This window comes from Apteryx rowi, unplaced genomic scaffold (assembly GCF_003343035.1).
Source record: "Apteryx rowi isolate R43461 unplaced genomic scaffold, aptRow1 scaffold_1, whole genome shotgun sequence".
Classification (NCBI taxonomy): domain Eukaryota; kingdom Metazoa; phylum Chordata; class Aves; order Apterygiformes; family Apterygidae; genus Apteryx; species Apteryx rowi.
This window is the reverse complement of record NW_020447196.1, coordinates 5,723-32,803: the sequence shown is the minus strand read 5'-3', so window position 1 is coordinate 32,803 and position 27,081 is coordinate 5,723. Positions and strand designations below refer to the sequence as shown.

The window sequence follows — 27,081 nt, the reverse complement described above, 5'->3', positions numbered from 1 at the left end:
TCATGTATTCCCTTTATTGAACTGTACTAGTTATTGCAGTCAGATTAAGTCACATTTATAAAGCAGACCATCCAGTTGCACTGAAACCGATTATATTCATTACATAGTTTTAATCACTGTCCGGTGAACTGGCAAATCCAATCAAAGCATTAGTCTTTAATTAAAAAATTAAAAAGAAATATTCAGACAATAGCCAAGCAATCACATCACAATGCACAGTTACCTAAAATTGCAATTAAAAAGTAGTTAACAAAAAAAAAAAAACACACCTAATCTTTAACTATCAATATAATACAAGAAGCAACAAAGGGCAACAGCATCAAAGCGGATTTATCTAACACTATAAATTCAGTCAGAAGCAGAAGCTCTAAAGTACACTAGCTGAAGCAGGACAATAAAAAATACTGAGCATGGAATACTTTTAATCTCTTCCATTAATATTCATTTCCAGCTGCTTATAATAGCAGCGCCTCATGGCCAAATCATTAGAGTTTTACATCTGGGTTGCAAATGACACTTTGATTGGATGTAATGTTCAAATGGTCCTCCCCACTGTGCCACCGTCAAGTCTTCTGCAGAGAGGTGTCCTGTAGTGCCAGTGGCTCACTGTGCGTGCTGGCTCAATGTGTGGTTCTGGAAAGACGAAAAAAGGAGACATGCATGAGGGGCAGAATAATAGAAAGCATGCCCATACCCTCCTACTCAGTACCATTTATGCAGAGCTCAACATAAAAGCTTCTCAATTATTACAAAACAAAATGCAATAAAGAAAAAGTACTCATAAGTAACAGCTGCCAATATGACACATTTGCTTTGTTCTGATAGATCTGTTAATGCTGGCATGAACTTAGAAAAAAATTTCTACAAGCCAAATACAGCCATAAGGTTTTTTTTTTTTCTTCCTTTCAATACATATAAAGAAAGTGGTAACACTTCATGGGCAAAATCTGCCTTTAGGGATTCCCTTAACTGTAACAATTAAAAAAAAAATCTGAATCGCTGTGGGAACCCTTACCATATTTTACTCTTTTATTCTCACTAGTAACTGGTGCAGGCACTGGCAGAAAGAGACACCAGATTGTGACACATACTTCTCAGTCCAAGAAATACTTCAGCAATAACAGCTGAACCACCAGTTCAGGCAACAGGGTAATATACCCAGCAGAAAAAAAGCTGGACATGTAACCCAGAAATTAAATCTCTTTAAAGAATAGACTTTGCTCTACATACTTATTTAAGCAGCTCAGAGTCTTTTTTTTTCTTTTCCCTTTTTTTTTTCTGGTAGATTTGTAATAGCCTCATGTCATCACAGTATCGCAGATCAGAGGATGCTGACCTATCTTGCCATTTTGTGCAGGAGCCAATAAATTGTGAAGCAATCTTGGAGCCATATTTTCAGAGCAGTACCAAGTCATCTACATTTTCTGTGCAGACTGAAACCCCAGTCCTGCATATAAGCACAGCTTTGTTTGTGTGACTATTCAGCTATTTGAGCAACTAGAGATTTGCTTCAACATGAGCTTTTGTTGGGCTGGGTCCCCAGCATTCCCAAACATAAAAATTCATTTGCATCATTTTAAGCCCATGTGATTTAACTCATCTCTATCTGCCTAATAACAGAGGCCAGGCAAGTCCACCAGCTTGAAGAATAAGTTTTTAAATTTCAAATGAATTTAGAAACCAATTATTTATTTACAGTGATAATGCTTTAAAATAAAGTAAGATATTTTAACTTTTCATAAATCATCTGGTCCTTCTACATTATCCACAGTTACATCTCAATCAGGGAAAAAAATGATCCTCCACTTTAAACAGAGATGACATCTGCCTAATGAAAACCGTCTGTGGAAAGAGCTAATGGGCGGCCGGTGATGCGCGGGCCCAGAGATCAGGCAGCGGTGACCCATTTGCAGTCTGGAGGATTTCTGGACTGTGCACTCCCAAAAACTGACCACCAGGTGTCAGAAGTGCTGTTGAGTTTCTAAATCATGTCAAAAGTTGCCTGTGATACTGTGGCGGTCGGGCTGCGAGGAAACTCTGCACAGTGATGGTCAGGCTTTAACGCGACAAAAGGTTAAAGCGAAGGCAGAAGCATTACAGCTGGAGCACACCCAGGAGCATCCCTTGTGAAATTAAAAGACTGATGAAATAGCAAAATAACTGTACCTTGTTTAGCATAACACTAGCTCTCTGAATGCAACCCCAGTAAGTGAAGCAAAATATTTCATCATCAAAACCAAAAGTGCTGGAAAGCTTATCAAAGGTGAAGGGTTACATTCGAAGAATGTCAAGGGAAGTGGCAGTTGAAACCACTTTGCTTTTAGACAATTTAACATGACCAGATATAAAATCCAATGGCTCTTTACTTTGTTTTAGGTGGAAATGTTACTGGCCTTAAGGAGGAATGACCTTTGCAGCGCTGAATGTTATTCTTAAATCAAGTACCAAAGTTACATAAGAGAATGAATGGAGCTGCATAAACATAATGGCAACTCTGACAAGGAGCTTGCCCATTAAACCTGATTGGAAAAGCATTAAGAATAACATATGCTGAAGAATACACATGCCACTCCGTCCTCAGACACACTCCTGAGCATTTTAACAATGGCCATTTCTAGCGCACTTCATTACATTTCTATTTTTAGGTCATCCTGATTATCAATAAAAGAAACCAGGAAAAGTTTACCATCTTCAAATTGAAAGAAGGGCTATTCACGGTAGACAAATCCATACTTATTTAGGCAATGTCATTTAAAAGATAATGCACAATCAGCACTGGATGCATGACGCACAGTCTACAGTCAGGCAACATGATTTCAAACTTGTGTGGCTTCTGCATTGATTACACCAGGCAGGTCAATAAAGGAATGGTATGTGGCTCTAAATCTGATAATGAAGCTTTCATTGTGAGCCCTCCCTCCTCAAACATAGGTTAATAATATGTTCTGAACACTCCTAATACAACAAATACACTGTTTTTATGAACAGAGTTTACACAAAGAAGCAAACAGATTATACTCAAATCCTGCAGCTATTCAGAGCTGAGTCAGGTAGGAGCTGAAAAACTAAACATACTATAGAGCTATCAGTTAAAAAGACAAAATATACAGTTTTCATATGCAAATGTTGATTTAATGATAATATCTTGGGAATGTACCATTTATTCCCTTTGCATGCATTACTGGCAATCAATATGCCGACTAGTCCCTGGACCAAGCAGTTAATAAATAGAGCCACATTTTAAAAGGGGTCTTAGAAACATACTTGCAACATCTGTAGACACAGGAGTCTATGTGCACTGACACCTCCACCTGCCTATCAGCAAAAAGACCTTGCTCAAGCTAAATAGACACATGCCTAAGTTCTGCACGCCACATGCTGGTGACCACTAGCCACCAAGTTTCTGCACATGCAAAGAGCTCCATAAACACTCCCGATGTATATTCAGGAGACTTACAGAAGGCTGTCCGTATCCTCAGCAGCCAGCGTGGATTTCTCACCTGCTAAATTGTATTTCAGACCACACAAACATGCCTTCCAACAGAAGTCTGGCAACCTCAGTCTCTCCCTTTCCTACTAACCCCCACATCATACCTTCTTGCTTCTTCTCCCACCTGGCCTACGAGTATGGGGCTTATTAAAATTGTGCTTTGCAGATGTCAGAAGCATCCAAGAAGTTCAGTGCATAAATAGCTTACCTTTGTGCTACCATGAACTGTTCCAGGCTGGCAGAATGTAGCCATGAAGGCCAGAACAGAGCAAGCATTTGGAAATGTGCAATACTACAGGAATGCTCCTACCCAATAGCCTTTTGTTGACTAATTAGGAACCTTCCCATACCTTCCCAGTAGTAGGGCTGGGCTAGCAGGAAACAGCTTTGAAATGATTTTTCAACTCTAGAAGTTATAATTAAGAAATAAAAATTACAGCAGTGATCTCCAAAGGAAAATGCAGCAGCCACAAAAATGACACATCTCCAGGCATGCCTATATGTGTATTTGCACATGCCTACCTGCATGTAAGCACATCTATACATATGTGCTTGGGGGCCAGCAGGAGGCAGGACATAATTTGGAAACTGAACATTAAAAATGGTCTTTCACAGCTCCTGTTAGGTCCCCTGGTTTATGCTCAGCTCACAGCTGATACCCCACAGAATACATCATTCTGAGACATTATTGCATCTGGAAAACTCTACAGCGGCACTAAGTCACCTGTCAAGATCAAGTAAGTCACAGCTTATTTACAGGGCAAGGTTGGAAAATTTCTTTTTTTCTTTTCTTAATAATCATGCAAAATGGATAGCAATTCTGTTAGCCATGTCAGTGGAAAAAATGCAACTACCCTGAGCCCCAGGGCTGTCTCAGTGTTTAAGTGGAATTTTCTACTCGCTGCACAATCCCCAAATGAACCATTTGTGGAAGTATCTGTGACCGAGAAACTGGGCGACAGGCTTTGTAGGAAATAAAAAGATTTCAAAGAATGGTTGATTATTGTCTGTGTATATACTGATCACTCTCCACTTTGTCCCTGGGGACACCCCCTGCCTGCCCTCTGGATGTGGATCAAACCAGTTTTGCAGGACACCTACAATGAATATTTCTGTGTTTTTTCTACATGCACTGTTATGAAAATACTGGCATGACAATCTCCATTTTCAGAGCACTATGTCAAGAAGGAAAGCATCAGGCTTGAAAGATGATCACTTACAGCAGTTAAAAGAACTCTTACAAGCTATATAAAGATTGAGAGAAAAAGCACACACAGAAAAGCAGCACATGATGGAGCAGAGCTCCAAGCCAGGCAGTCAAGCTGGGAGGCTCCCACACTGCAACAAAATTCACTGCCAACAAGTCACAGGTGTACTACATAGGAGCAGGTGAAAAAAATAAAATGCAACTGCGAGGGGTGTGATAATGGTTTGAGGCCATAATACATCCAGTCTATAGTGCCATTGTGCATCTGTTATGTATTGAGGTATTTCGTACCAGCCGTTTCGTAGGTATACTGTCTATGCATGTGAGCACATACACCTAAAAAAACGTGTTATACAGGGGTTAAGAAACTGCACAACAAGGCTGGTGACACCCACCACTCTCTAGTGAAATTCATAAGCCTTCTACAGTTTTATATATGGATTGGGATTCTGATTAGAGGTTATAAAGCCTCCCTCTCTCTCATTCCAAATCCTATTAAAATGAACAGAAACCATTCCTCAAATCATTTCAATAGGAATTATGCAGATAATAGATTCATGTGACAAACAGCCAACATGAAACTTAACTGGTGATTAGCCCATGGGGTGACCCGTGAATATGAGCATGTCTACATATCTGGGAGTGTAAGTACACGGTGTGCTGCTGCCCGCGCGTCGCTTCTCCAGCATCGGCCCGCTCAGCCCCTGCTGCCGCCTCAGCAGCCCCGCTGCTCCGGGCTGGGGAAACGGGGGTGCTCGAGCCACCAGCAGCGACCCAGGCAGGAAACGCGGACTCCAGCAGCAACGCGTGAACACAACTGCATGATCTTGCGATGCTGGAAGGTGATTGCTAATAATCGCTGCATTTTTCCCATCATGGAGGGGTCCTCCAGACCCAGGTGAGAGCCCAGGAGCCTCTCCTCTGCCGTTCTCCCCCTCCCTAGTCAGGCTTTCCTCCGCCTTTCCAGCACTCAGAAACACCCCCGGCACTTGCAGTTTGCAAGCCCAGGGGTCAGTGTCCTGGCTGGGGCCTCCTTTGGGATTTGCTCCTTCCTCTCCCTTGTCTCTTATGGATTGAGCTGGGAGAAAGAAGAGAAGCAATCCCTCCTTTTAATGTCAATGCATTCAGCTTGCAAGACACAAGCTAATCCTCAAATTCAGCTGTTGACTTGAGGCAAAGGTTCAAGTCTCGCATTTGAACATTTAAAAAACAGACCAAACACAAATTCCAAATCGCTACGAACAGAAGTTAGAATGTCTAAATATTTACAAAATACCATCTGCAACATTCTTTTTTCAAACTATTTTTTGCATCATTTGAATTTAAAATGGTCCAAAAATCTCTCAGCCATTACCCTTCATTATATGTTCATAAGCACACACATGCATGTGCACAGTTAGTATTTTCATCTAACAGCAATCCATAAAGATCAAAATCTTTATGCCTTGACTTTATAAGGAGATTACTTTAGTCAGAGGACACAAGAAGACCCTTGCTTTAGCCATGGAAGATTATGCTCTCTATGGAAAGCTGTGAGCCTTAAATTGGTGCTGCTTTAATCCTAAACTGGAGAGGCATTCAAGGGATGCCACGACCCAGAAGAGCAAAAGGAAAAAAATCTAAATTAAAAAAAAAAAAGCACACTCCAGGAAAAAAAAGAGAGTGAGACAGACAGAGATAGAAAAGGAGAGCAAACTTGCATCAGAGGATAAACTGTTTATTTTTAATTTTTGGTTGTTACGGTCCGTTTGCCATCACACACACTAAAGAAAAATCACCTTTGCACCCCCTTGCAGTTTGTATGTGCTTATTTTTAGAACTGTTTGACAATTATCCAAGGGTCTAAGACTAACAGATGGCCTGTCTTAAAGCCTCATATGTTCACTAGTTTGCACTTCTGACAAACAGTAAATGTACTCAAGAGTGTGCCATAAACAGGGCTGAATGAATACTCAGAACACAATTTAGTTAATACACTTCATTAAAACTGATAGTGGTAACCAATGTTTCCCATAAAACCAGGTGTTAATTCCCTTTCCAGTTGTTTCAGGTTACTCCTACCCAGCGATGTTTATCTGTTTAGATCTTAGTTTTTCAGGAAATACAGTATTATTTCTTTCCTTTCCCCTGATATTTCACCCACTACATAAAATGCTTGTAACAAGTGAACTCCAAGTTATCACGGTACTCAATAAAAAAAAATTGTCAGGCAAGACAGGTTCACATGTCCCTTTTTTATTTGAAGAATCCCTTGAAACGGAGGTGGAGGTAAACGAAAGGTGGCACATCCTTTGTGAAGGGAAAAGTCTGCCTGTGTTACTGCTTCCTTCACATCTCTGAAAATCTGATAACTTGCCATACGTCAGTCACTCTCAGTGTTAGCACACGTTAGATGGCACTTGAACAAATGCAGTTAGGAAGCTGTCCTTTACAAGCTACTGAACCAAAAAAAAAATCACTTCGAGTGTCTAAGAAAATACATCTGGAGGATTGGTGTCAGCAGAAAAGCAGAGCTGGCTACTTCAGATGGAAACACCTGCATCTTAGGTACTCTGGTACTTACATATACTTAGGTACACTGGGGCCAAATACGCCTTTCCCTTGCACGGGGCCACAGAAACGCTGACCTGCACCAGGACACAGCTGGCCCACGGTCCACAGCATTATCTGCACTTCTGTAGGCGATATGCACCCGGAGCCGAGCCGTCGGCCTCAGCTCCCACTTACCCCGGGGAAACCTGGGGTTACGCCGCTGAGCCCGCACAGCTCCCGTTACCGAGCGGGCGCAGGCGACACCAGAGTCTGGCATTTTGTCTGAAGTCCATGGGAAGATTCAGAAGTCGTAAAATATTTACAGAGAAAAAAGCTGTGCTCAATATATGACAGACTAAACGCCGTCTGCTTTTTTTTATAAATCTTTTTCTGCTGCTTGCCCTGTTCTGTATTGAAACGTAGCTGCCAGGCATTGTTCTTTAACATCCAAACACACACACACGCACACAGGCAGAGGCACAGGCGGATGCCCCCCGCCCCGGCCTGCCTTTGTTCTGCACACGCCGGGTCGCCGGCGCTCGCCTTCCGTCTTGGAGGCTCTGAACAAGGTATCTGCTCAATTCCATCTCTATACTTAGGCTGCTTTTTTTAATTTTAACACATCCTCAAATTTTGACAGGCATTTCTATGTTATTCTGGGTTTGAAAAATTACCTTTTTAAACAAATACCATTCTTACAGTTATTTTTCTCAATGCCAGCATTTCCTTGCAATAGCTAAGGATTTTTTAAACGATTTATGAATTTAATTTCTCTTCTAATTCAGGTTGTTTAGTCCTAATCAGACTTTGACAACTCACCTAACATGTTTTTCCCTTTCCACTTGAGACTAATAATTCTGTATCATCATTCTTCTAGACCTGCCATCTACTTGTTTTCTTCTCTAAAAACTCAGAATAAAACAAGGTGAATCTATTACCAGTGAACTCCAAATGCTAGCTTAAGCCTGGCATAGCCTCTCATATTCTATTAAATATTTCGCTGAAAAGTCTATGTGCTTCTTCCAAAAACACTGGGTAAAATACTGAAGTACAAAAGCAAAGTAAAGCCTTTGGGAAAATTTCCTTACCACGGTGCTTTGGAAATAAAAAACACTGGAGAATACATTATTAAGAGATAACCAGCGTTTTCTGTTAGAGAAACTAGCCGTAAACACGCTATGATTCACTCAGGCACCCAATGAAACAAGGGAGCTAATAATACCTGTCTTGAGGGACCGCATGCTCCTGAGAATTTTACTCAGAAATGCAAATTTATCAGCATCCTTGTGACTTGTAGTCTACAGTATGTCATGCACGAGATCAAAATATACCCAGGGAAGAACCTTACACTTCTTAAATGTAAAGGGAGGGGTACGAATTTAATTACTATAGTCAGAAGCACATGAAAACGGAATATTTTTAGAATTCCTACACTCCTCCTTCCCTCTGCCGCCCCCAGCRTTTCCATCTGACCGAATCCCAGCAATTTCATGTAGCTGAAGCGCAGGAAGGGGCATGCCCAACCCCAGCGCCATCCATGCGACACGGCCCTTTGGCTGCAGCGTGGAGGGCCCAGGGGCTCCTGGGCTGCGGCTGATGCCGGGGCCACGGCTCCTGGGAGCATCACCCCGCACCCATGCCATGGCCACCACCCCGCACGGCGGCTCCAACGCTCAGCATCCAGCACCTGCTTGCTCGGGGTTTGAAGGTACACAGCAAACTTCCAGAGCTACCCTAATGAACACAAACGCCTCAACACAAACCTATTCTGAGATATAAGCCACATGCTAATCCAAGAAAATATCTACCGTGCACATATATACCCCTTTCCTTGTGCTACGCCAAAGATTTCAGCGCCAGTCCCAATGCTGATCTATTTTTATCCATTTACAGGCCCTACTCAGGGAAGCAAAGTGTTTCAAAATCATTTGCAAGGGGAAAACCATTTTCCAGGAGTCCTTATTAGCTATTCCTCTCAAAAATGTGTCACTGCATCATAGCTCTGTTGATTTATTTGAAGCCTATGTGAAGGGTATCTCGTTAATCCCTCCTTGATCTAAGGTAAAGCACATTGCAGAAGCCCGTTAATTGTTGCTTTTTTTGAGGGCTGGCAGCATTGCTAGGGCACCCTTTGTGGCTCTTCTATAAACACTACATAGTTTCCCAATTTGGTCTCTATTGTAGGACCAGGATGGCACTCTGCCACCCCAACACTCTTTTTACTCAGAAATACTTAGAGCAAAAGGCAAGTGCTTTACATAGTACCTTCACCAATCAAAACACATAGGCAAAAAGCTCACTGAAGGACCATTTCCATGGGAATATAAAACAGCAAAAGCCCAGGAGTTCAAAGTTGAGCATAAAACTGTCTCCTTAACCTGCCCTGCTGTTCTTAGGAATGGCAAAGGTCATTGAACAGCATTTGATTTTTTTGCAGCTTTTTTTGTAGCAACAGTTTAGTATTGCTGGTGTTAAGGACCAAGCAGGGAACAGACTTAGCCTTAATTGTGAATTTTAATGCAGGCATTAGCTGGGGCACATCTCCCAGTCTCCACTTGGGCAATATCCTCCAGCAACAATGATGGGAGTTTCATCCAAATAAAGTTCATTGGACCAAATAAACAAGTGCAAACAGGCTGACTTCAAATGAGCAGAGCCTACCGCATTCACACTACACATTAGCCCAATTCTTTTATCAGTAATGTTTTTATAAAGCAGCTACTAAAGTAAAACTCCCTCTAATGGAATACTGATAGGACAAATTGTATTGCTCTGTGTTACAAATACATTTCTCTTATTCCTGCCATGTGGTACACATTTACTGTGCTGACAAAATAACTGGTCAGTGACCTGTTGCCTTGGACATAATGGCTGTTATTGCTGGTTTCTAATTTCAAAAGGGGTATAAAAATCCTCCAATACAAGTCTCTTGGCTATAGTAGCAAGGCTACTGTTTATAAAAGTACGTTAAAAGAAAAAAGTACATTACATGCCTCCCCATTAGTGCACACGCCACCAGCAGAGCAGAAATCTGCAGACCTAATTGTGATCAGCACACTGCCCACCTGGCTTGAGGAATTAACCCCAAAGGAGCTATTAGTGTGAAAAAGCCAAGTATGGTTTGTTCCCATAAGTAAAAGTGGGGCCAAAATACCACTAAGATGAAGCCATCTCCTCAAAGACGTCACAAGACAAAATAGGGAGGCCATATCACTGTGGTGGTATGTGTGGGAAACAACTGTAACTGTTAGAAAATGGGATTTTCCAGCCAGCGCTATTCTGTTATAAGGGTGTCACTGGTCTTAGGAAAATTTGACATCTAAGCAGAAAACTGCATTAAACGATCATGATTTCATGCAAAAGACTACAAGCATGTCTGAGCACTAAGGAGTACAAATTTTTCAAAAGAAAACGCATTCTGAAACTCCTCTCCACGCCTTTTGTGCACTGATGGCAGACATGCTATAGGCAGTCAAACCCCAGTGCCCAGGGCAATTTATTCAGGTTTAACTGTGCAAAAGAAACAAATGAGGGGGCTCTCCTTCGGGGCCAGCTCAGCTCGGGCAGCGCTCTGGCTGTTCTGCGTGGCGCCAAGTCTGATCAATGYGGCCCGGCGGGGGCGCTCGGTGCGGAGAGGACTGAGGGCGCTGGTACTGCCTTCCCAGGAGCCGGTACAGAGGACGCAGGAGACGCTCTGCAGAAAATCAATCAGCTCAGGCACGGTTGAGTTTATAAGCRCATACTGGACGGAGCTGCTGAAGCTGGGCTGGCTGACACAGAAGCACTCGGGAGTGTATCCCGGAGCTCCAGGGGTGTGAGCCCGCACGGACCCGGCCTCCCCCAGCACGAGCCAGGCCTGCCGGGTGCTCCAGCAGCTCTGCGAGAAGCTAGTGAAGGACTGCAGCTGAGCTGGGGTGAAAAAGCCTGGCTGAACCCAAGCTGACCTCATGCAAAGACATGAGCTGTCTCTACTCTGAACTCCTCAGCATGTGCTATGTTATCTGTATTATCTAAATTTTTCCAATACAGCCCCATTACCCTCATCATGGATAGGCAGTTTAGTATATTGCAAGGTATTCTATTAATATGAAACCCATGAAGAAAGAACAGAGTATTAGCAATCAGTCCATTAGCGTTTACCGTGTAAGTCCAGGTCACTGCACATATGCACTCAGCCTGCCCACGAAACATTCTTGYGCCATTTTTTTGTTTAACATAAGCAGAAACCACAGAACAGGCATAATCTTGAAACAAACTGCTTTCTACATTATTTTACCTTCTTCCTTTCCCCTCAGGTCAAAGTGTGACATAAAACTATTTATTCTCAGAATGTGATGGTAAATCAGAGTACTAATTGCACAAACATAAGTATATGTTTGAACATACTTCTTTGAAAGCAACTTCAAAATGAACGAGCGGCTAGGCTACTCCAGGCTGCTGTGTCTCTGTATCTGTATCTCAGCTCCCTGAAAGTAGGCTGGGCCAAAAATACTGACACAGCCTTCACTACAAAAGCACTGGGACACAGGCAACGACAGGTCCTAAATACGAGTCCGGGAGTAGCAAGGCAAATTACCAACTTACTTTTTAACTCCTCCTCCTTCTTTTGTTCTTACCAGGTCCCACTTTTTCCTGACTGCTGCTCACACTTGCTCCGGATATCTGACCTCGCAGAGCAATGGGAACAGGGAAGCTGGCGAAGAATTAGCAGGAATCTCTCCCTGCTCTTTAAAATCACGCAGGAAAAACAGGCCCTGAGCAGGACACACCACCCTCATCTCAGTCCAGCATCTAGAGGTGAAACCCTGCTCCCACTGCCTTTCACTGACCAAGAAGAGAAATCCTAGAAATAAACCCTAAATCTCTAATTCAGCAAATGAGAAGTACATCCAAAGCACTTTTAAATTTCTTCAAGAAATTATTTTTCAAATTCCTTCTGTTGGTAAAAGTGATGGAGGCTTCACCAGCACCACAGTAGTAGGAAATAGCAGCCCAGTATCAATCCAGGATTTCCTGTGTGAAAGACTTCAGCTTCAGATCTAAAATACAACACACACAGTGTTCGCAAGACTGAGAAAACACATGACGCTTGCGATACATTTATTATCTTCCTGGGGAAATGATATAGAGGACAAAAGGGACTGTGTTTACTCCCTCCCCAGCTGCTTTTACAATCTAATAATTTATTTCTCCTGGATATAAATTTCAGATTTAAACGAAATCCCTGAAACCTAAAGATGCCACATAGTAGAAGCTAGAGCAGTATTTCTTTCTATTTTGGAGATGGAATGTTTAATGCACTGCTCTGTTAACCAGTAGCCTTAAATTTCTGGGGAAAAAAAGACAAGCAATTAGACTGTGGCAGGCCCTAGATGCAAATATAGGCGACTGGTGATTACTACCTTCATACACAGAGTTAAAAATATCTGGTTATTGAAAATGATTTTCTCAGTCCGTTGAGGCTTATCTAGGTTTAGGCCGAGATGTTTATTTTTTCTGCAGCAGCTGTACTGGGGAATTCTTTTACAACATTTTCCTTATACACTAGCTATATATCATTCACATTTCTGAAAACTGAGGACCTTCTATGATGTAAGAAATCCCTGCAATTAGAAACACAACATACCCTCTCCCAGAAATACAGAATAAAATAAATCCCCAAACCCTTCCCATCAGCAGGTAAGATAGCAGTGCTCTGAAGGCAAGTGTAAAAATCCAGAGTATAAATTCCTGTTAACTGTTACAAATATATCCATCTGCTCACAGACTAACTAGTGACTGAAACTGATGAATCCACTGAAATGTAATTTTCAAGTCCACTAGTGTCTGTCCTCGTCTAGTAATAAAGTAAATGCTTTTCAATAACTGCACTGCTTTTAAATGCCAATTTCCATTTAAGTAGCTTTGGTTTTGGTTCTCTTCAGAAAAAAAAAAAATTAAAATAGCAAACGCCTTTTCTTTGCAAAGGTCAAACTAAGCTTTTAAAGAACAAGCAACATTTCAGCAAGCCAGAGAGGACAAAACTCCAATCAGATAAATGGTCTGTGTAATGAGTGAGAACCACGGCTGCCTCAGGTTTCTTGAATGGGCTGTAGGATAGGATTTGGCACAAACAGGTTGATATGTTGAAGCTTACATCTCTTTTACTGCAGACAAGAAATTCACTAAAATATATAAATAATGAATGTGGCTGGGGATCTCTGCTGGTACTACTGCTGGTTGTGCAAGATGCAGAAACAGAAACATAGACTGCTCCATGTTTTTGTTATTAGTGAATCCTTGTTCTCCAACAATAAACACAGAATATTTTATCTGAAATGGCTTCTGCAGCACATACAATATAAGTTTCGGCTCTCTAAAAGTGCCAGCAAATTGCAGAAAGATAAGTTACAAAGACGTACCTAATTTGCTGTGATGAATTGTGTGCATGCTTCAGTGACCAAAACTGCAGCTGAGACCTATTATATTTAATGATCTAGACATTTCTTGTGAAAACACTCAGGCATATACTGTTATGTCTGGACAAGCATCCCTGTTTTGCTCTAGCAGCAGGCAAATGAAGAGACTGAACTTTTAAAAGCGAGTTGTACACCACCTTCGATGAGCTGCTTAAAACAGAGGCTGATTGAGCCTCTTCCACTACCTTCCTTAAATAATGCTTATGGTCTGCCCTCGCAAATGCAGCAGTCCCTGTTCCTTTGAAAACTGAAGCCAGTTCCTTTGGACTATAGCGACACTTACAGGAGGAAACAGAGCTAATCCATGATCAGATCACAAACCACTTTCCACAGCAGCAGAAAATCACAGTGGCTGTATCAGGTATCCATTCCTCTTCCCGTCAGTGACTATAAGGAAATTTTGTGACATGACGTTTTGGAGAAAAAATGAAACCAAAACTCAAACCCTTCTGTTTACTTGATTAGCTGCCCTGTTGGGAAGGAGTTCCCCAAAAAAACAGTTCCTGAGGAGGTAGCTGTGCCCATGGCCCGCTCACCACTGCACCTGCTCTTCAGACCTGCAGCTAGTGTCACCCTTGCTATGCGGCTACACGCAGAGGAGCGGGAAACTCGGCTTTTACCACCTTCCTACAGGGATAGAAATTTTGTCTTATCAAGATACAAAGGCCTTCTGAATGAAAGGTCTGAGGTTACCAGACTGGACTTATCAGGTCATCACGACAAGTTTGGCTCCTGCAAAACTCTCCTGCATGGATTTGGGCATACTGTCTTTCCAAATTCGTAAAGCAGGAATAACACAACCATAGAAAAAGCACAGGTAAGCTTAATTCATTCACGGTTGTAAAAAACAGAGATCTGCAGAAAGAGGTCACTACAGAATAGTCTTGATACCGCACATTAAAGAACTTGTTTTTCTCCCTCCCTGGTCAGTTTGATTCTTTTTCTATTGTTCTTTCTTCAACAAAATGGAATAAAACACAAGCTTGTGCGTTTCACTCCAGCAGTAAGGATTTCAAAGTGCTATTTCATTCACCTGAGGAGCTGCTAAATACTATCACAGTGGTAATTTGTGATAGTGTGGTAAAGAATGAAGAAAAGGTATTTGTTAATTGTTGACATAACAAAATTAATTTTCCATCCCTAAACTTTTTCTTATCTCTCCTGTGAGCTCTGATGCAATGTTACTGACTGGCACCGCTGAAATGCCAACTTGCACTTCTCATCCTTAATTTCTCTCTAAATGTCATTAGTAATTGTTATTGCCAGACCAGAGAGTGCAATCTGCTCTTTCAGAAAGAAAATCCATTTCCCATTTCTTCTCTTGTGCTTCCTCCTTTTGGTCAAGAATTGGTGTTTAACAGTAACATAGTCCATGTGCTCTGTTTCCAAAAGGATGGGAATGCATTAATATATCTGGAAGTGAAACATTCCTGCTTCATTTATTTATGTACAGCATGCCCAAATCTTTATGAATACCAAATTGTATATTCAGAGGGCTCCTTAAAACACATCTTTCAAGAACGCTAACAAGTCTTAACTGAACAAAGCTAGTAAGTTGGGGAAGGAATCATCCTTTAACGTGTGCATGTAAACTCTCCTCTGGATTGTTCCATAAATCACTCTTTTGGTAGGAAATCATGTTTTTGAATATAAAAGCAGAAATTTTGTATATTCTAGGTTTTTCTCTCTTTCTGTCACATGAAAAAAAAATCCCTTCATCAAGGATGTGTAAACCACAGTCTAGCTTTGGTCTGGATGAGCGTGTTACACTCATTTACCCATGAAAATAAGAATGGTTTCCACCACTAAATGGGGAGCTGAGGTCAGACATCTGTGTGCAAAAGAAAACCTGCAAGTGTAAAAGGTTGGGTCCATGCACATTATTATGGAAAGTGCCAGTGACTTATGTAGTCTATGTCCAGCTCCTACAAAATTTGGCCTCTGATACTTAGGGGAAAGCAGTACCTCGGCACTTTGAGTCAATTTTATGAAGGGTTCTGTGTATCATGATAGACCTTTAACTGGCCTCTATATTCAGCACATCACACATATGGGTGCATGTCTACTTTATGTTTTGTGACATATATAAAGTAAAGAATTCAATGCTAGATGGCATTTCCATATCCATTAACTAAAGGCATCTTAGCTCAGAATAGACAGACATTTGGACATTTCCAACCAGGAACTGTGCTTTCAATAAACACAATTGATGCATATACATTGTCTCTTGGCGGCTTACACTCATGCCCATCTGTTGGGATGGCATGGTGCCTATGCAAAAGTTGGTTGGACCCTTGCCCTAGGGCATAGATGACAGGCAACGACGGGTTTAGTTGGGCAGCCTGAATAATGGATCCAAGTGCCATCTCTGCTGTAGGAAGTCCCTTCTGTGTGCCAGCACTGCCACATTGCAACTACATGCCTCCTTACACTTGAGCACACATGTTGACACTYGGGTGCGCTTAAGTGCATTAATGACTCAAACAATACCTTTCATCTGGCTCCTCCCCCCCTTTTTTTTAATCTCTACTCTACACATGTTAATGTGCAGTTAGATACACATCAGCCAGGACCAGCCACAGAACAGCGTTCATGGTGTGAGAAATCAAGGAGCTTTTTCTGTTATGGGACAGACTGCTCCAGCCATAGACATTTCCAAGCTTCATCTCAGGTGAGTCTTTGCAGTCTTGAGAGATCTGTCTGCATCTCACTGAAAAGACCCCAGGGATGATAAAGATGCAGCAATATATGGATCAGAATCTTCTTTCCAAACAAAAAATGCTGCATCTTGTCACTGTGTCAAACACAGAGCAATTCAAGATTTCTGTTTTCAGCTAGAAGGGGCCCTGCAGAGCATGGGCAGGAGGTGCAGCCCAGCTCACACGGCTGTTGTAGGGTATCCCTCAACCTCAGCCCTGGGAAACACCCCTGTCACTTTGTGCTAGGGAGGAGGGTGCTGGCAAATCACACAGGGGTACATAGGAGCAAACACCCCTTGCTTTTAAGCATAGCATTAACCTCATTAGACCCCAGGAAACCTCCCACACAACCAGCACACAACATCATGCGCAGCTGCTACCGAGCTGCGGCTACATTGCTGAGTAGTCTGTGCTCGGGTTTCTAAGCTTCGGTCATTGTGACAGCCTGTTCCTAACCCAAGATTTGCAACCAGTCATATGTTTCTCCACAGAATTTACAAATACATGAGGAAAACCAGAAACCTAATAGGCAAAACTCTTTACTCTTGTGACAACAGATCTGGTTTTGCAGTCCATAAAGGACTTTCAGGCAGACAGACTCAATATGATGGGTATGTGCCTACAGCACTTTCAGTTTTTAATTATTGTTAGTTATAATTATCTGGCTGTGTCTGAATGAAACCCAGCAATATGGCTGGAATAGATTTTGGATTTCTTGTAATTTATTAGCTTTATAACTACTAATAATTAAAATTTAACAATGCTCCAAGCACCACAGCAACATTTTTTAAGAAATGTTAGCCAAATCTGCTAGGATAACTGACTATGTCATTTTCAGGATTTTAAAGGAGGACTGACATTCAAAAAAAGTTCAGAGATAGATGACAGACCCTGAAGAGCCTTTCAACAGCCAAAAGGCAAAGATATAGATTCTGTTTAAAAGAAAAAACTTTTTAGTTAATTAGCAGAAACAATTAATCCTGTACATAATTTTGTTGATACTTTATATGAAATTTAGAGCTTGTGGTTTGTTTCCAGCAAGAGGCTCCTGTTGTTTAACATTCAAGCAATGCATAAATTCCTAAATACAGCAAAAAATACATAACTGAAAGTACTGCTCTGAGACCCAGTCACATTTCAGGTCCTGTTTGCCCTGCCACCCACCTACTGCCACATGCAAAATATTTTCTGCAACATTCTCAAAATACCCTAGATTTGTGCTTCTATTGCTGACCCTATAGACACTTCAGGACAGAAGCGCTGAGATGTTTTGAAGTGTTGCATGCATATAGGGTTGCTCGAAAGAAAAATTTTGCTCCTATTTAATTAAGCTTTCCTGTGGCCCCAGGAAGCAAGTAAGGCCCATTTTTCAAGTAGCAGCCAGAGATATTGATTACCAAAAGATTTTGAATAGCTGGGGACAAACCCCAAATCTCATAACTCTTTCATTGGTGCTCTGACGTCGGGTGTGGATTGAGCCTTTAGAGGTGGTCCCGAAGACTCGCCTGGGTGCAGATGGGTCCCATGCGAGCCCTGGGGCTTGCATCCTCCCCAGCCATTTCAGGGGACACAGCTGCGCCCCAGCGGATGCCTGGCCTGCTTGCACAAGAGCTGGAGTTGTTGGTCCCCCGTGCCCTGACCACCAGCGGGGCTCAAGGGGACTCTGCCTTGGCTGACTGCCCCCACAGGCCAAATCAGACCCTGGAAGGGCTCACTGTGGTGATCCCCTCACCTGGGCAGGATACAGTCCGCTACAGAAGACATGTCCAACATCAAGCTGACATTAAAAGCCGACTTCTTAAAAAAAGACAACCTGCTTAGGGCTCGATCTGCTGTAATCAGCAGAAAGAATCCCAAGGACTTTGATGTGGACCAAATCAAGCCCCTGGAGGACACTCATGGTAAATCATTATTAATATAATGAGTGTAGTTTCTGTGCAGCAGTTCATGCCAGTTTATGGATATATGAAAACTGCCAGTTTTTCACATAAAATAAAATGAGGAGGGAGACAAACCACAGTGTTGGCCAATGAGCTATAGTAGCCACTCTCCTTTTGATATGTGTACATTTAAAGAAACTGGGCACTTAAAATGACAGTAAATTCCTCCAGTGAAGCTCCCTTAATTTAGTGGTTTGACATATCTCCAAATCTGAACAGAAAAGGAAGCCTTTTATTCATAGCAGGCAATAAAACACCTGAACACCTGCACTAGGAAAGACCTGGCAGGTACCCTGCTCCCTCGGTACCTGGATTATTTGTTCATTGTTTATTATATCCCTTGCCTTAGTTTTCATCAATTGTAATCATTTTGGAGGAAACAGTATGATTAACAGTACACAAGCAAACAGCAGGAATTAATCCTTTAAATACAAATACTTCCTCGGTTATGTGATGGCTCTTTGGAAAAACAGTATGGCAAAAGAGTACATACGAAAATCCTCCTCAAGTTTCCTCTAAAAATCACTGTTCAGTCACAATTTGCTTAACATAATTCTTGATGCAAGCAGTTAAGAGTGTGTATTTCACAACTGTGAATAACAGGACAAATATAAATCTCAGCACCCACTGGGTATCATAATTTCTGACCCATCTTCTGAGTTGGCAGGGCTCCCTATTATATTTTAAGTAGCAAAGACCAACATTTTGGTTGTCAAAGAGCTATTCATTTCCCATGTCTGGATGTCCTGTGTGCCATTTTAGCTTCTGCAGTCTGTTAAAAGCTAATGGTTAGTTTGTAATACAGGTCCTATGGATCGTGCTCTGTTTCCTTCTGCAGTATGTGTGAGACTTGAGTGAATTGCAGTTTAACTCCCCCCAGAAAGTCTACACTTGTTTCAGTAAAAACATTTCAGTAGGAGGAATGAAATGCCATAGACTTGAAGTTCCATAAATTATGCATAAATTTGCTTTTTGGGGGAGATTTTCATCATGTTCACAGATGCCAGTCTTTACAAACTACCATACCGTGAACATGAGAATGTGAAAAACTAGGAACTGCTAGCCTTTCCTCAGATTTCTTCTGCTCTAACGGTGCACTGATTTTACTTCCATCCTGTCTGGGATATCATACATACTATTCTCATTATGTTTCATACTTAACCTTACCATGTTTTCTTTCCTTATTTTTAATGAGATAACATAGGCAATTAAATAACATCCTGTTTCTTTTGTGGCAATATCAACGTAACCTCATTGAATCACCCCTGCGTGATTTGCCACTGATTCACACTGGAGTTTCCACAAAGTATACAAAGTGAGCTTTGCTCCTCAAAGCTTTCTTAAGCCTTGGTTTTATGGCTCCATCAAATCGTGTAAACTTCGAAGCACAAACATATATTAAAATACAACTACTATTTCAGAAATGAAAGGAGGGTGTTTCAAGGGTGTTCTGCTGCTGCTGAAGCAGTATTTGCACCAAGCACTAAAATGTACATTTACAGTGTCAACCTTTTTTTGTCACAGAGCATACATATGCCCTTCTTGGTGTCCTTTGTGTTTAATGCAATGGTTTAAAGAAATGTTCACAAATTAGCAGGGCTAATTCATGCCACTCCATGACATCTCTAAGAGCTACCTTTTCCCTCCACTGCATATCATTTTGCCCACTCTCCTTGTTTTTCTTGCCTTTTTGCAAGCTCACCATGCCGAATTTCTTCTTGAAATATTTAAATGCTCAATTTTTTAAAAAGTATTTTCACTGGTTTCACTTAAAAATACAAAAAAGTAAAACAAAGCGTAGGTTCAGATTTTTGCTTAAAAGGAATAACTGTTATTTTACACCAGTGGGAAAGCAAGATCAGAACTGAAAAGTCAAATTCATCAAGCAAAACCATTTGATGGATTGTGATTTTCCCACATAAGAACAATGACACTGTTAAGAGACTGAAAGGTTTATGCAGATTAAACTGTTAAGAGCAGCTGAACAACTGATTCACTAAAATAATACTAAATCTTCATTACTCAACAAAAACACAACAAACAGCTGAGGAATTCAGAACAGGCAACTTACAAATAAGCAACTGATGAGATAATCATGCCAAATCAGACTGGTTCAAAAGGCTCGAGCATTTCTAACTGATTTATACACATATGTTGGTTCAGGTATTTGAATCAATAAAATCCCTGACATCAAATAAACACACATTTCTGAGTCACCACCAAAATAAGGACTAAAACTGTGCCGCTAAGTATTATATTTTCATTCAACCAAAACCATTCAGAACTATTTGTGTAATTATCATAAGCACAGAAATTTTAAATGCACATAAATCCTATGTAAAAAATGGAAAATGACAATTATAATTTATCTGATTAAAGCTGTTATTTGCAGAGATTTTGCTGTGCACAACACTTCAGAACTGAAACACTATGCAATTAAAATGGTTAATTGCAAAAAGCAAGTCATTGTTAAGACTATAATTTAACAAAGTTCTCTTTATTTGACCACCTGATTTTAAAGGTTAATGCAGTGACCTAGGAAGCCAGCGCACCCATTTTAATTGTGCTGGCATTTTGACCAAACACCACTTTAAAGAAAAAATGGGAGGAAAAATCTGAGCTGGCTGTGCAAGCCACCGTTGCCTTCGTAAAACGTTCATAGTGAGAACACACAAAAACAAAATCTGCTGACTTTATTAAAATATTAACAAGGTATAGTTAAAACTTTTGTACACTTATGCAAATCAGGTTGCTAGAACAAGAGAAAGAAGAGATTCCCCTGGGAGAAAAAAAAATAAAATCAACAAAGTGAAAAGATCAACCATCCTTCCACAGCATGACAGCACGACACAAGAGGCGGCAGCTTGGGAATTCAGCAAGATAAATAAAAACCCTCCAAAGTTTAAGTAAATCATGGATTATAAAGCTAATAGGTTTAAATGAGGCATACAGTAGCATTCTATAAAAAGACTGTATTTGCCAGGGGACGGTAGGAGTGCTGCGGTGGAAGTGCTGCACAAGTAAAACTCGCGTGATGAGGAAGGCTCGGGCAGGCGCCTCTCTGAGTACTCTTTCAAAGTTAAAGCTCTGGCAGTCATTTTCTGGCGAGGTACACAGGAGTTTACTGTGCCCTTGGAGCCATGGAAGTTACAGCATCTGAACAGGTTTAACACCGAACATATCGGTTTGGTTTTAAAACCAGCCAGGCGCCACGGCAGACCCAAGCCAGGGGTGAGGGCAGCCACCCCGCGAGACCAGCTGCGGCTCCCGGAGGGCTGAGGACCAGCACGGACTTCACGAGGGCTCAGGTCGCACGGCTGCGGCCCCCAGCACCAACAGCGAAATGGGTAGGTAATGCTTGGTTTCCAGAACCTACTGCTTTTTAACGTGCTATTGCCTTAGCGGATCCTCTAATTAAAGCATTGTGTTCAACTGTATGCGCACTTTGCTCTTGTACTTAGGTGGGTAAAATTCCTTTACTTCTGATTTAATAGCGAGGAAGGGGTGGAGGGGGCATCCTGCTGTTTGCTTAGTCTTTGTATGTTAATCAGTCCCTAAATTATTAATAAAGAAAAAGAAATTATTTACAAGGAGTTTGACGTAGACATGTCAGGACATAGCAACGCTACYGTCAAGAGAAATATTCATAAAGAATCATGATATCTGTCTTGTCTTATTTATTTATTCCAGCCATACTCAGAGACCTATGTCTCCTGATAGTATCCAGGGAGGCAGAAGGAGACTGAGGGAGACTTCTGAGGTTTAAGAGCAGAATAAGAAACCACACTGAGCATATGCACTTTTTCTAAATGCTGCACAAGGATGATGATTACACATGGAAAAATCAACAGCTTTAGCATTGCTTTTACTCGTGTTGCAAACATACCTGAAGCTCTGTTTGAAAGAAGAACTTCTGTGGGCACTGGGAACAGTCATAAATTTTATCTTCCTGCCCGTGGACTGCAAAGATGTGCTGCTGCAGTTTATTTGCCTGTACAAAAACTAAAACAACACAGTACGATTAGTTAAGATTGCTTCACATAACACATCCCTTCTTGAACTACATATTTACAGTTGCAAAGACTCTAAAAAGCCCAGTGATATCTACCGGAGAAGTGCCCACTCTACTTGGTTCAGCAGAATTTTCTTCCAAGTAGTCAATTTAGAGTCTCCTGGCTGACAGTCAGCTTAGTTCTAACAGACTCTAAATCCTATATAGATTTTTGATATTTCACATAAAGTTAACACTGTCCATGGGTAGCTGGAAGAACTCAATCATCAAACCAAGAAAGGACGTCACTGCTCCTGCAGGGAGCCCTGGGCCCACCACAGGTGCACCGGCTGCATTTTTAATGCAGGRCAACTGGGCCAGGGAGGCCTTGATGGCTGGTCGGGAAGACGCAGAGCCCACAACAGCATTTCTGGCAGACACGTGAATCTGAAAGGGCAGTCTGTCACACCTTTCAGACCTTTTAAACAGGCTGTCCATTCGAAATAAAAAAGACTATGATTTAACACCACAAATACCACAGCATCTGCATTATGATTTTGGACTGACATCCTAATTTTATCAAGTGAAATTTGAAAGTGAAATACATTGAATCCAGGCTTTATCTGGTTAAATAATTAATTTGTGTCTCATTTTACATGCATGATCATCAGCATGTGAAAATACCTTCTTCAGTGGAATTAAACACTTTTGGTTAAGGAGYTATTTTGTAGCATGTTTCAGGAAAGGACAAATTAACACCAAGCTCACAAAAAGTATGTTCTCAAAATGTTCACCTTACTCCCACTGAAGTTAAATGAATTATGGGAGCTGCGTGCCCCTTTACTGACAACAGGACCACAGTCACGCGTGTATGCGATACTCATTTTTCAGTTTGAAAACTTAAATGTTAAATACTATTTTGAAGAGTGTATAAAAGGCATCCTCTAAATGCATCCTGCAGGTCCTTTAACCACAATCACCCAAGATCATTTCCAYTGATGAGACAGCTTAAAATGAACTACGAGGGATGAATACATAGCAGGCATTCAGATACGCACTTAGAAAAGAGCAGGAGTGGGAAACATGCCTCCACGAGCAAAGTGGCCCTAAAGAAACCTCTGAGAAAGCAGTTGTCAAACCTACACAGTTACACAATTTCCTCTTATCAAACCTTTACTCACATGAGCGTCACCGCTGTGAGACTACAAGCTACCTGGCCTTGTATAGATTACTTACTCATGTGAATAAGGGGTTGCAAGAGCAGGCCCATACCTCCCAAGTACTGTGTTAGGAAACATATCACACCTTCACACCGCAACCTACAATTTAAAAGGCTTTTAATTGTAAGCGGTAACGCAGAGAGCTTGTTGCATTGGGACAGTGCTGCATGGTGTCAAAAACCAAAGTGCAGTTCTTTAGAGCTAGCTCTGGTTTTAGACAGGTGATATTTTAAACATTTCCAAGCACAGTATTTCTTTTCCCAAGGAAAGGAATACAGTATTTTACAAATCCCCTGTGTGTCATTTCTGGATCAAGCCATGCACACTGAGGCTTGTCTCGGTCTCACTGTCTTACCTGTGAAACAAACAGGGCATTTGAATGTGCCTCCCATCCCCTCAAAGCTGTGCTCAATCAGGTGACACAGGAGCTTTGCTGGAGAGTCAAACATCTGGTTACACAGCTTGCACTCATGATTGATGCCTTCCTCTGCAAGGTTCAAATGATACAACTTGTTAGTGACACAGCAGATTAGCATCGGGAATGCAGCAGCCGGCTCGCAAGGCTGGTGCGGGCTTGCACAACTTCAAGGACCCGCAGACATCGCCGCGTCTCCGTCCCCATTACAAAAGCCTACCTAGTCACTGGTACAACGCATTCAGGTGTACAGCCGCAAGTCAGATTTAGGGGCATTTATTTTCAGCTGTGATGAAAGCGGCGCTGTGATCAAACTACCAGTAACACACACTCCTGCTCGCAGGCTCGTGACAATATTGTACCGCTCCACCTTGCTTCTTACCACAAAGGAAGAACAGCACTGCTCTGGATATATATTATTAAATACTCAAACAGCATTTAAAATGAATTTAACAGTGTGAATTCAACCAACAACACTGAAAGCAGGCTGAAATGCCGTCTTCACCTCACATTACACTGCAAATATATGGAAGAGAAAGAAACTACCAGAGAATAGCAGGAATCCAGAGCAGAGTGTCAGCCTTAATTTTATATCTCTTGGCTTTTTCCAAGCTGAAGAGAGACCATTAAATGTCATTTGAATGTGTAATTTCCTTGTAACATATCTTAAGCATTTTTCCAAGAGGTGCATTGAATATACAGTGCCCATTTTAAATGCCCCTACGTTCTAGCTGTGCTCATAGAGAAATAATAACAATCATTATTTCAAGCCTACTAACTTCATAAGATGTGTTTCTCTATTTACTGACTTTTGATTTTTTTGGAGGGTGCAATTGGGAATGGTTTTTGAGGTACTGAAGCCATATTAAAACAATTCCCACAAGTAAACATGAAATAATCATTTTGTTTTCTTGAAATGAGGGAGGGGTAGAAATTTAGAAAGCAAATTTGTAATATAAATCAGTAAACCTCTAAAATTTTAAATTTTTTCAATTGTTTTTTTGCAAATACTTCCCAAAAATCTGTTTTCCCTTTATCATGGCAGTACATGTGAAATTCTCATGAAAACAAATTTTAAAAGCTATAGAAATTCTGTCTTTTGGCATACGTTCTGCTTTATTTTTAAAGCTTCAAATTTCACTAACTTCTATATTTAGTTCCAAGACATCTAAAAATCACTACATTATATTGTGAACTAATCTCTTGCTAAATATATTTGGATCTTGCAAATAGCCTGAGCCTTCAAAAGCACAGAGTCTTTATTTACAACTGCTTTAAAATAGCTTTTTACACCTTTAAAATGGCTGAATTACTGTTTTCTACACGGCCTTTGGCGCTCGCGGTACCTCGGAGCCCCTTCACAAGCAGCAGGGGAGCGCCGGCCGCCGAGGCGCGCTGCAGGCACGCGGGCAGCCCTGGGGCGCGGCAGGGCTCGCGGCGCCCCGCCGGCCGCCGAGGCGCTGCCTTTGCGGCACGGGGCCGCGGGAGCTCGGCGCTTCGCGGGGCCGCGGGAGCTCGGCGCTTCGCGGGGCCGCGGCTGCGGGGACTCCCAGAGCCCGCCCGCCTTAAAGGGCCCTCCGTGCAGCAGGGGGGCGCCGCGAGAAACAGGAATAAAACAAAGCAATGGCTAAGCGCTGCTTGGCGTGGTGGCACGTGCCGGTGCCGAGCTGCCCGTGCAGCTGCGAAGACAAGTTCCCACGCTCTGGGAGCACCGGGGGTAACGGCGGCACGGTCGCAGCGTGCCCGCGGCAGGGCAACGCGGACGGCACGCGCTGGCCCAGCGCGCGTGGGACGCTTTGCTGCGGGCAGGCCAGCCGCCTCGAAGGCGTAGGGCAGGCGGCTCTCGATCGCCTGCGCTGCGGTCCCCGGCTCGCAGGGCAGGCGGCGGCAGGCACCGCGGCGGTGCCCACCATGGGCGCAGGCGGCCTGCGGGGTGAAACGCTGCCTGCGCTGCTCCGCGATGCCACGGGTGGGAGAGGCATGCGGGTGGGTTGGGAAGGAGGCAAGACAGCAGAAAAGGGAAAGGGAAGAAAGAGTCAAGAACAGAAAGATGACAGGGCTAATGACTCCGCAGCAGCAGCTCCACGAATTCCCCAGGTGGCCGTAAGCGGGAATTGGGATATTTCTAGGACGTGACGAGATTTGTTACTCTCTATTTGGGCAGCCACCAAGGATGGGCTTATCGTCCTCTCTGAAGAACAGGTTTCAAAATCTGACCCTCTCCCCTCGCTGTATCGCAAGTCTGACTTCCCGGAGGAGACCCTTGCCCAGAAGTTCCAGTCCTGTGCAATCTCCGCAATCAGCTCCAGAGGGGAGAAGGGAAGCGGGAGAGATCTGTGCTTTGCACCCCCCAGCTACGTCGCTGCATACGGCAGCATAACAGTGCAATAAACTTGGAGAGGACAAAGCAGATACTAGGGGAATGCAATGAATGCCTTCAATGAGTAAATCAGAGAAATCATGTTTGACATTAATTTTCTACTCTCCACATACTGGGTATTTGGAAAACAGTGATTCATATACAGCCTCTGGTCCTATGTGAGCACGTGTGTTCATAAATACCAACAGACACGTACTGCTGATTAGAAGACTGCTCCTTCTGCAGCCTAAATACCTATAATTTCAGTAGAATTTGAAAAAAACAATATATCTAATATTCAACATTTCAATTGAAGTATATTCTTGCAGGCTTCATATGTTTAATTAGGTAACAAAGACTGTGTATTTTCTTAGCTGATCCCTGCAGTATTTTAAATAGTTAAACCCATAACAAACAAACTAAAACTCGAATGAAAAATAATAAAACATAATGGGTTCCTGCAGATCTGGAAATTTATCCCACTCGAGGCAAGACCTTTTGATTTGCAAATCCACTTCTGAATTATAAGGCCTTCTCCTCACCGGTGGGGGTTTTTATTCCACTCCCACAGGAGTCCATTATGTATTTCTTGTGTCTATAAAACCATCCAGGAAGAAAAAAGGGGGAAAAAAGTACCATGGTTAGCATGACAAACGTTTCTCTTTTCATGCATGTGTATTCAAAATATGAAAATGCCCAAAGATATAGATAGAATTGCTGCTATAATCACTCTCTTCTCTGTGGCATTTTACAGCATATTATTTTACATG

The 27,081-nt window shown here is 42.1% G+C and overlaps 1 protein-coding gene across 1 annotated transcript; it reads right to left on the bottom strand.

Annotated features, from left to right (window-relative positions):
• Nucleotides 1–24,019, bottom strand: LOC112962782 (zinc finger protein 423-like). Its single transcript, XM_026059257.1, has 3 exons — nucleotides 23,893–24,019; nucleotides 22,213–22,328; nucleotides 1–633 (listed from the first exon to the last, which is right to left on the bottom strand). The coding sequence occupies exons 1-3, from the start codon at nucleotides 23,984–23,986 to the stop codon at nucleotides 604–606; spliced, it is 240 nt and encodes a 79-aa protein (XP_025915042.1). The 5' UTR covers nucleotides 23,987–24,019; the 3' UTR covers nucleotides 1–603.
• Between the last annotated feature and the right edge of the window lie 3,062 nt (nucleotides 24,020–27,081).

What these genes read in the sequence shown, in the direction of transcription:
- LOC112962782 (XM_026059257.1), bottom strand. Translation starts at nt 23,986, where the DNA reads ATGTTTGACTCTCCAGCAAAGCTCCTGTGTCACCTGATTGAGCACAGC. An exon ending in ATGCCCTGTTTGTTTCACAG is followed by an intron (nt 22,329 to 23,892) that starts GTAAGACAGTGA and finishes GTGTTGTTTTAG; the next exon opens with TTTTTGTACAGGCAAATAAA. An exon ending in TCTTTCAAACAGAGCTTCAG is followed by an intron (nt 634 to 22,212) that starts GTATGTTTGCAA and finishes TCGTCTTTCCAG; the next exon opens with AACCACACATTGAGCCAGCA.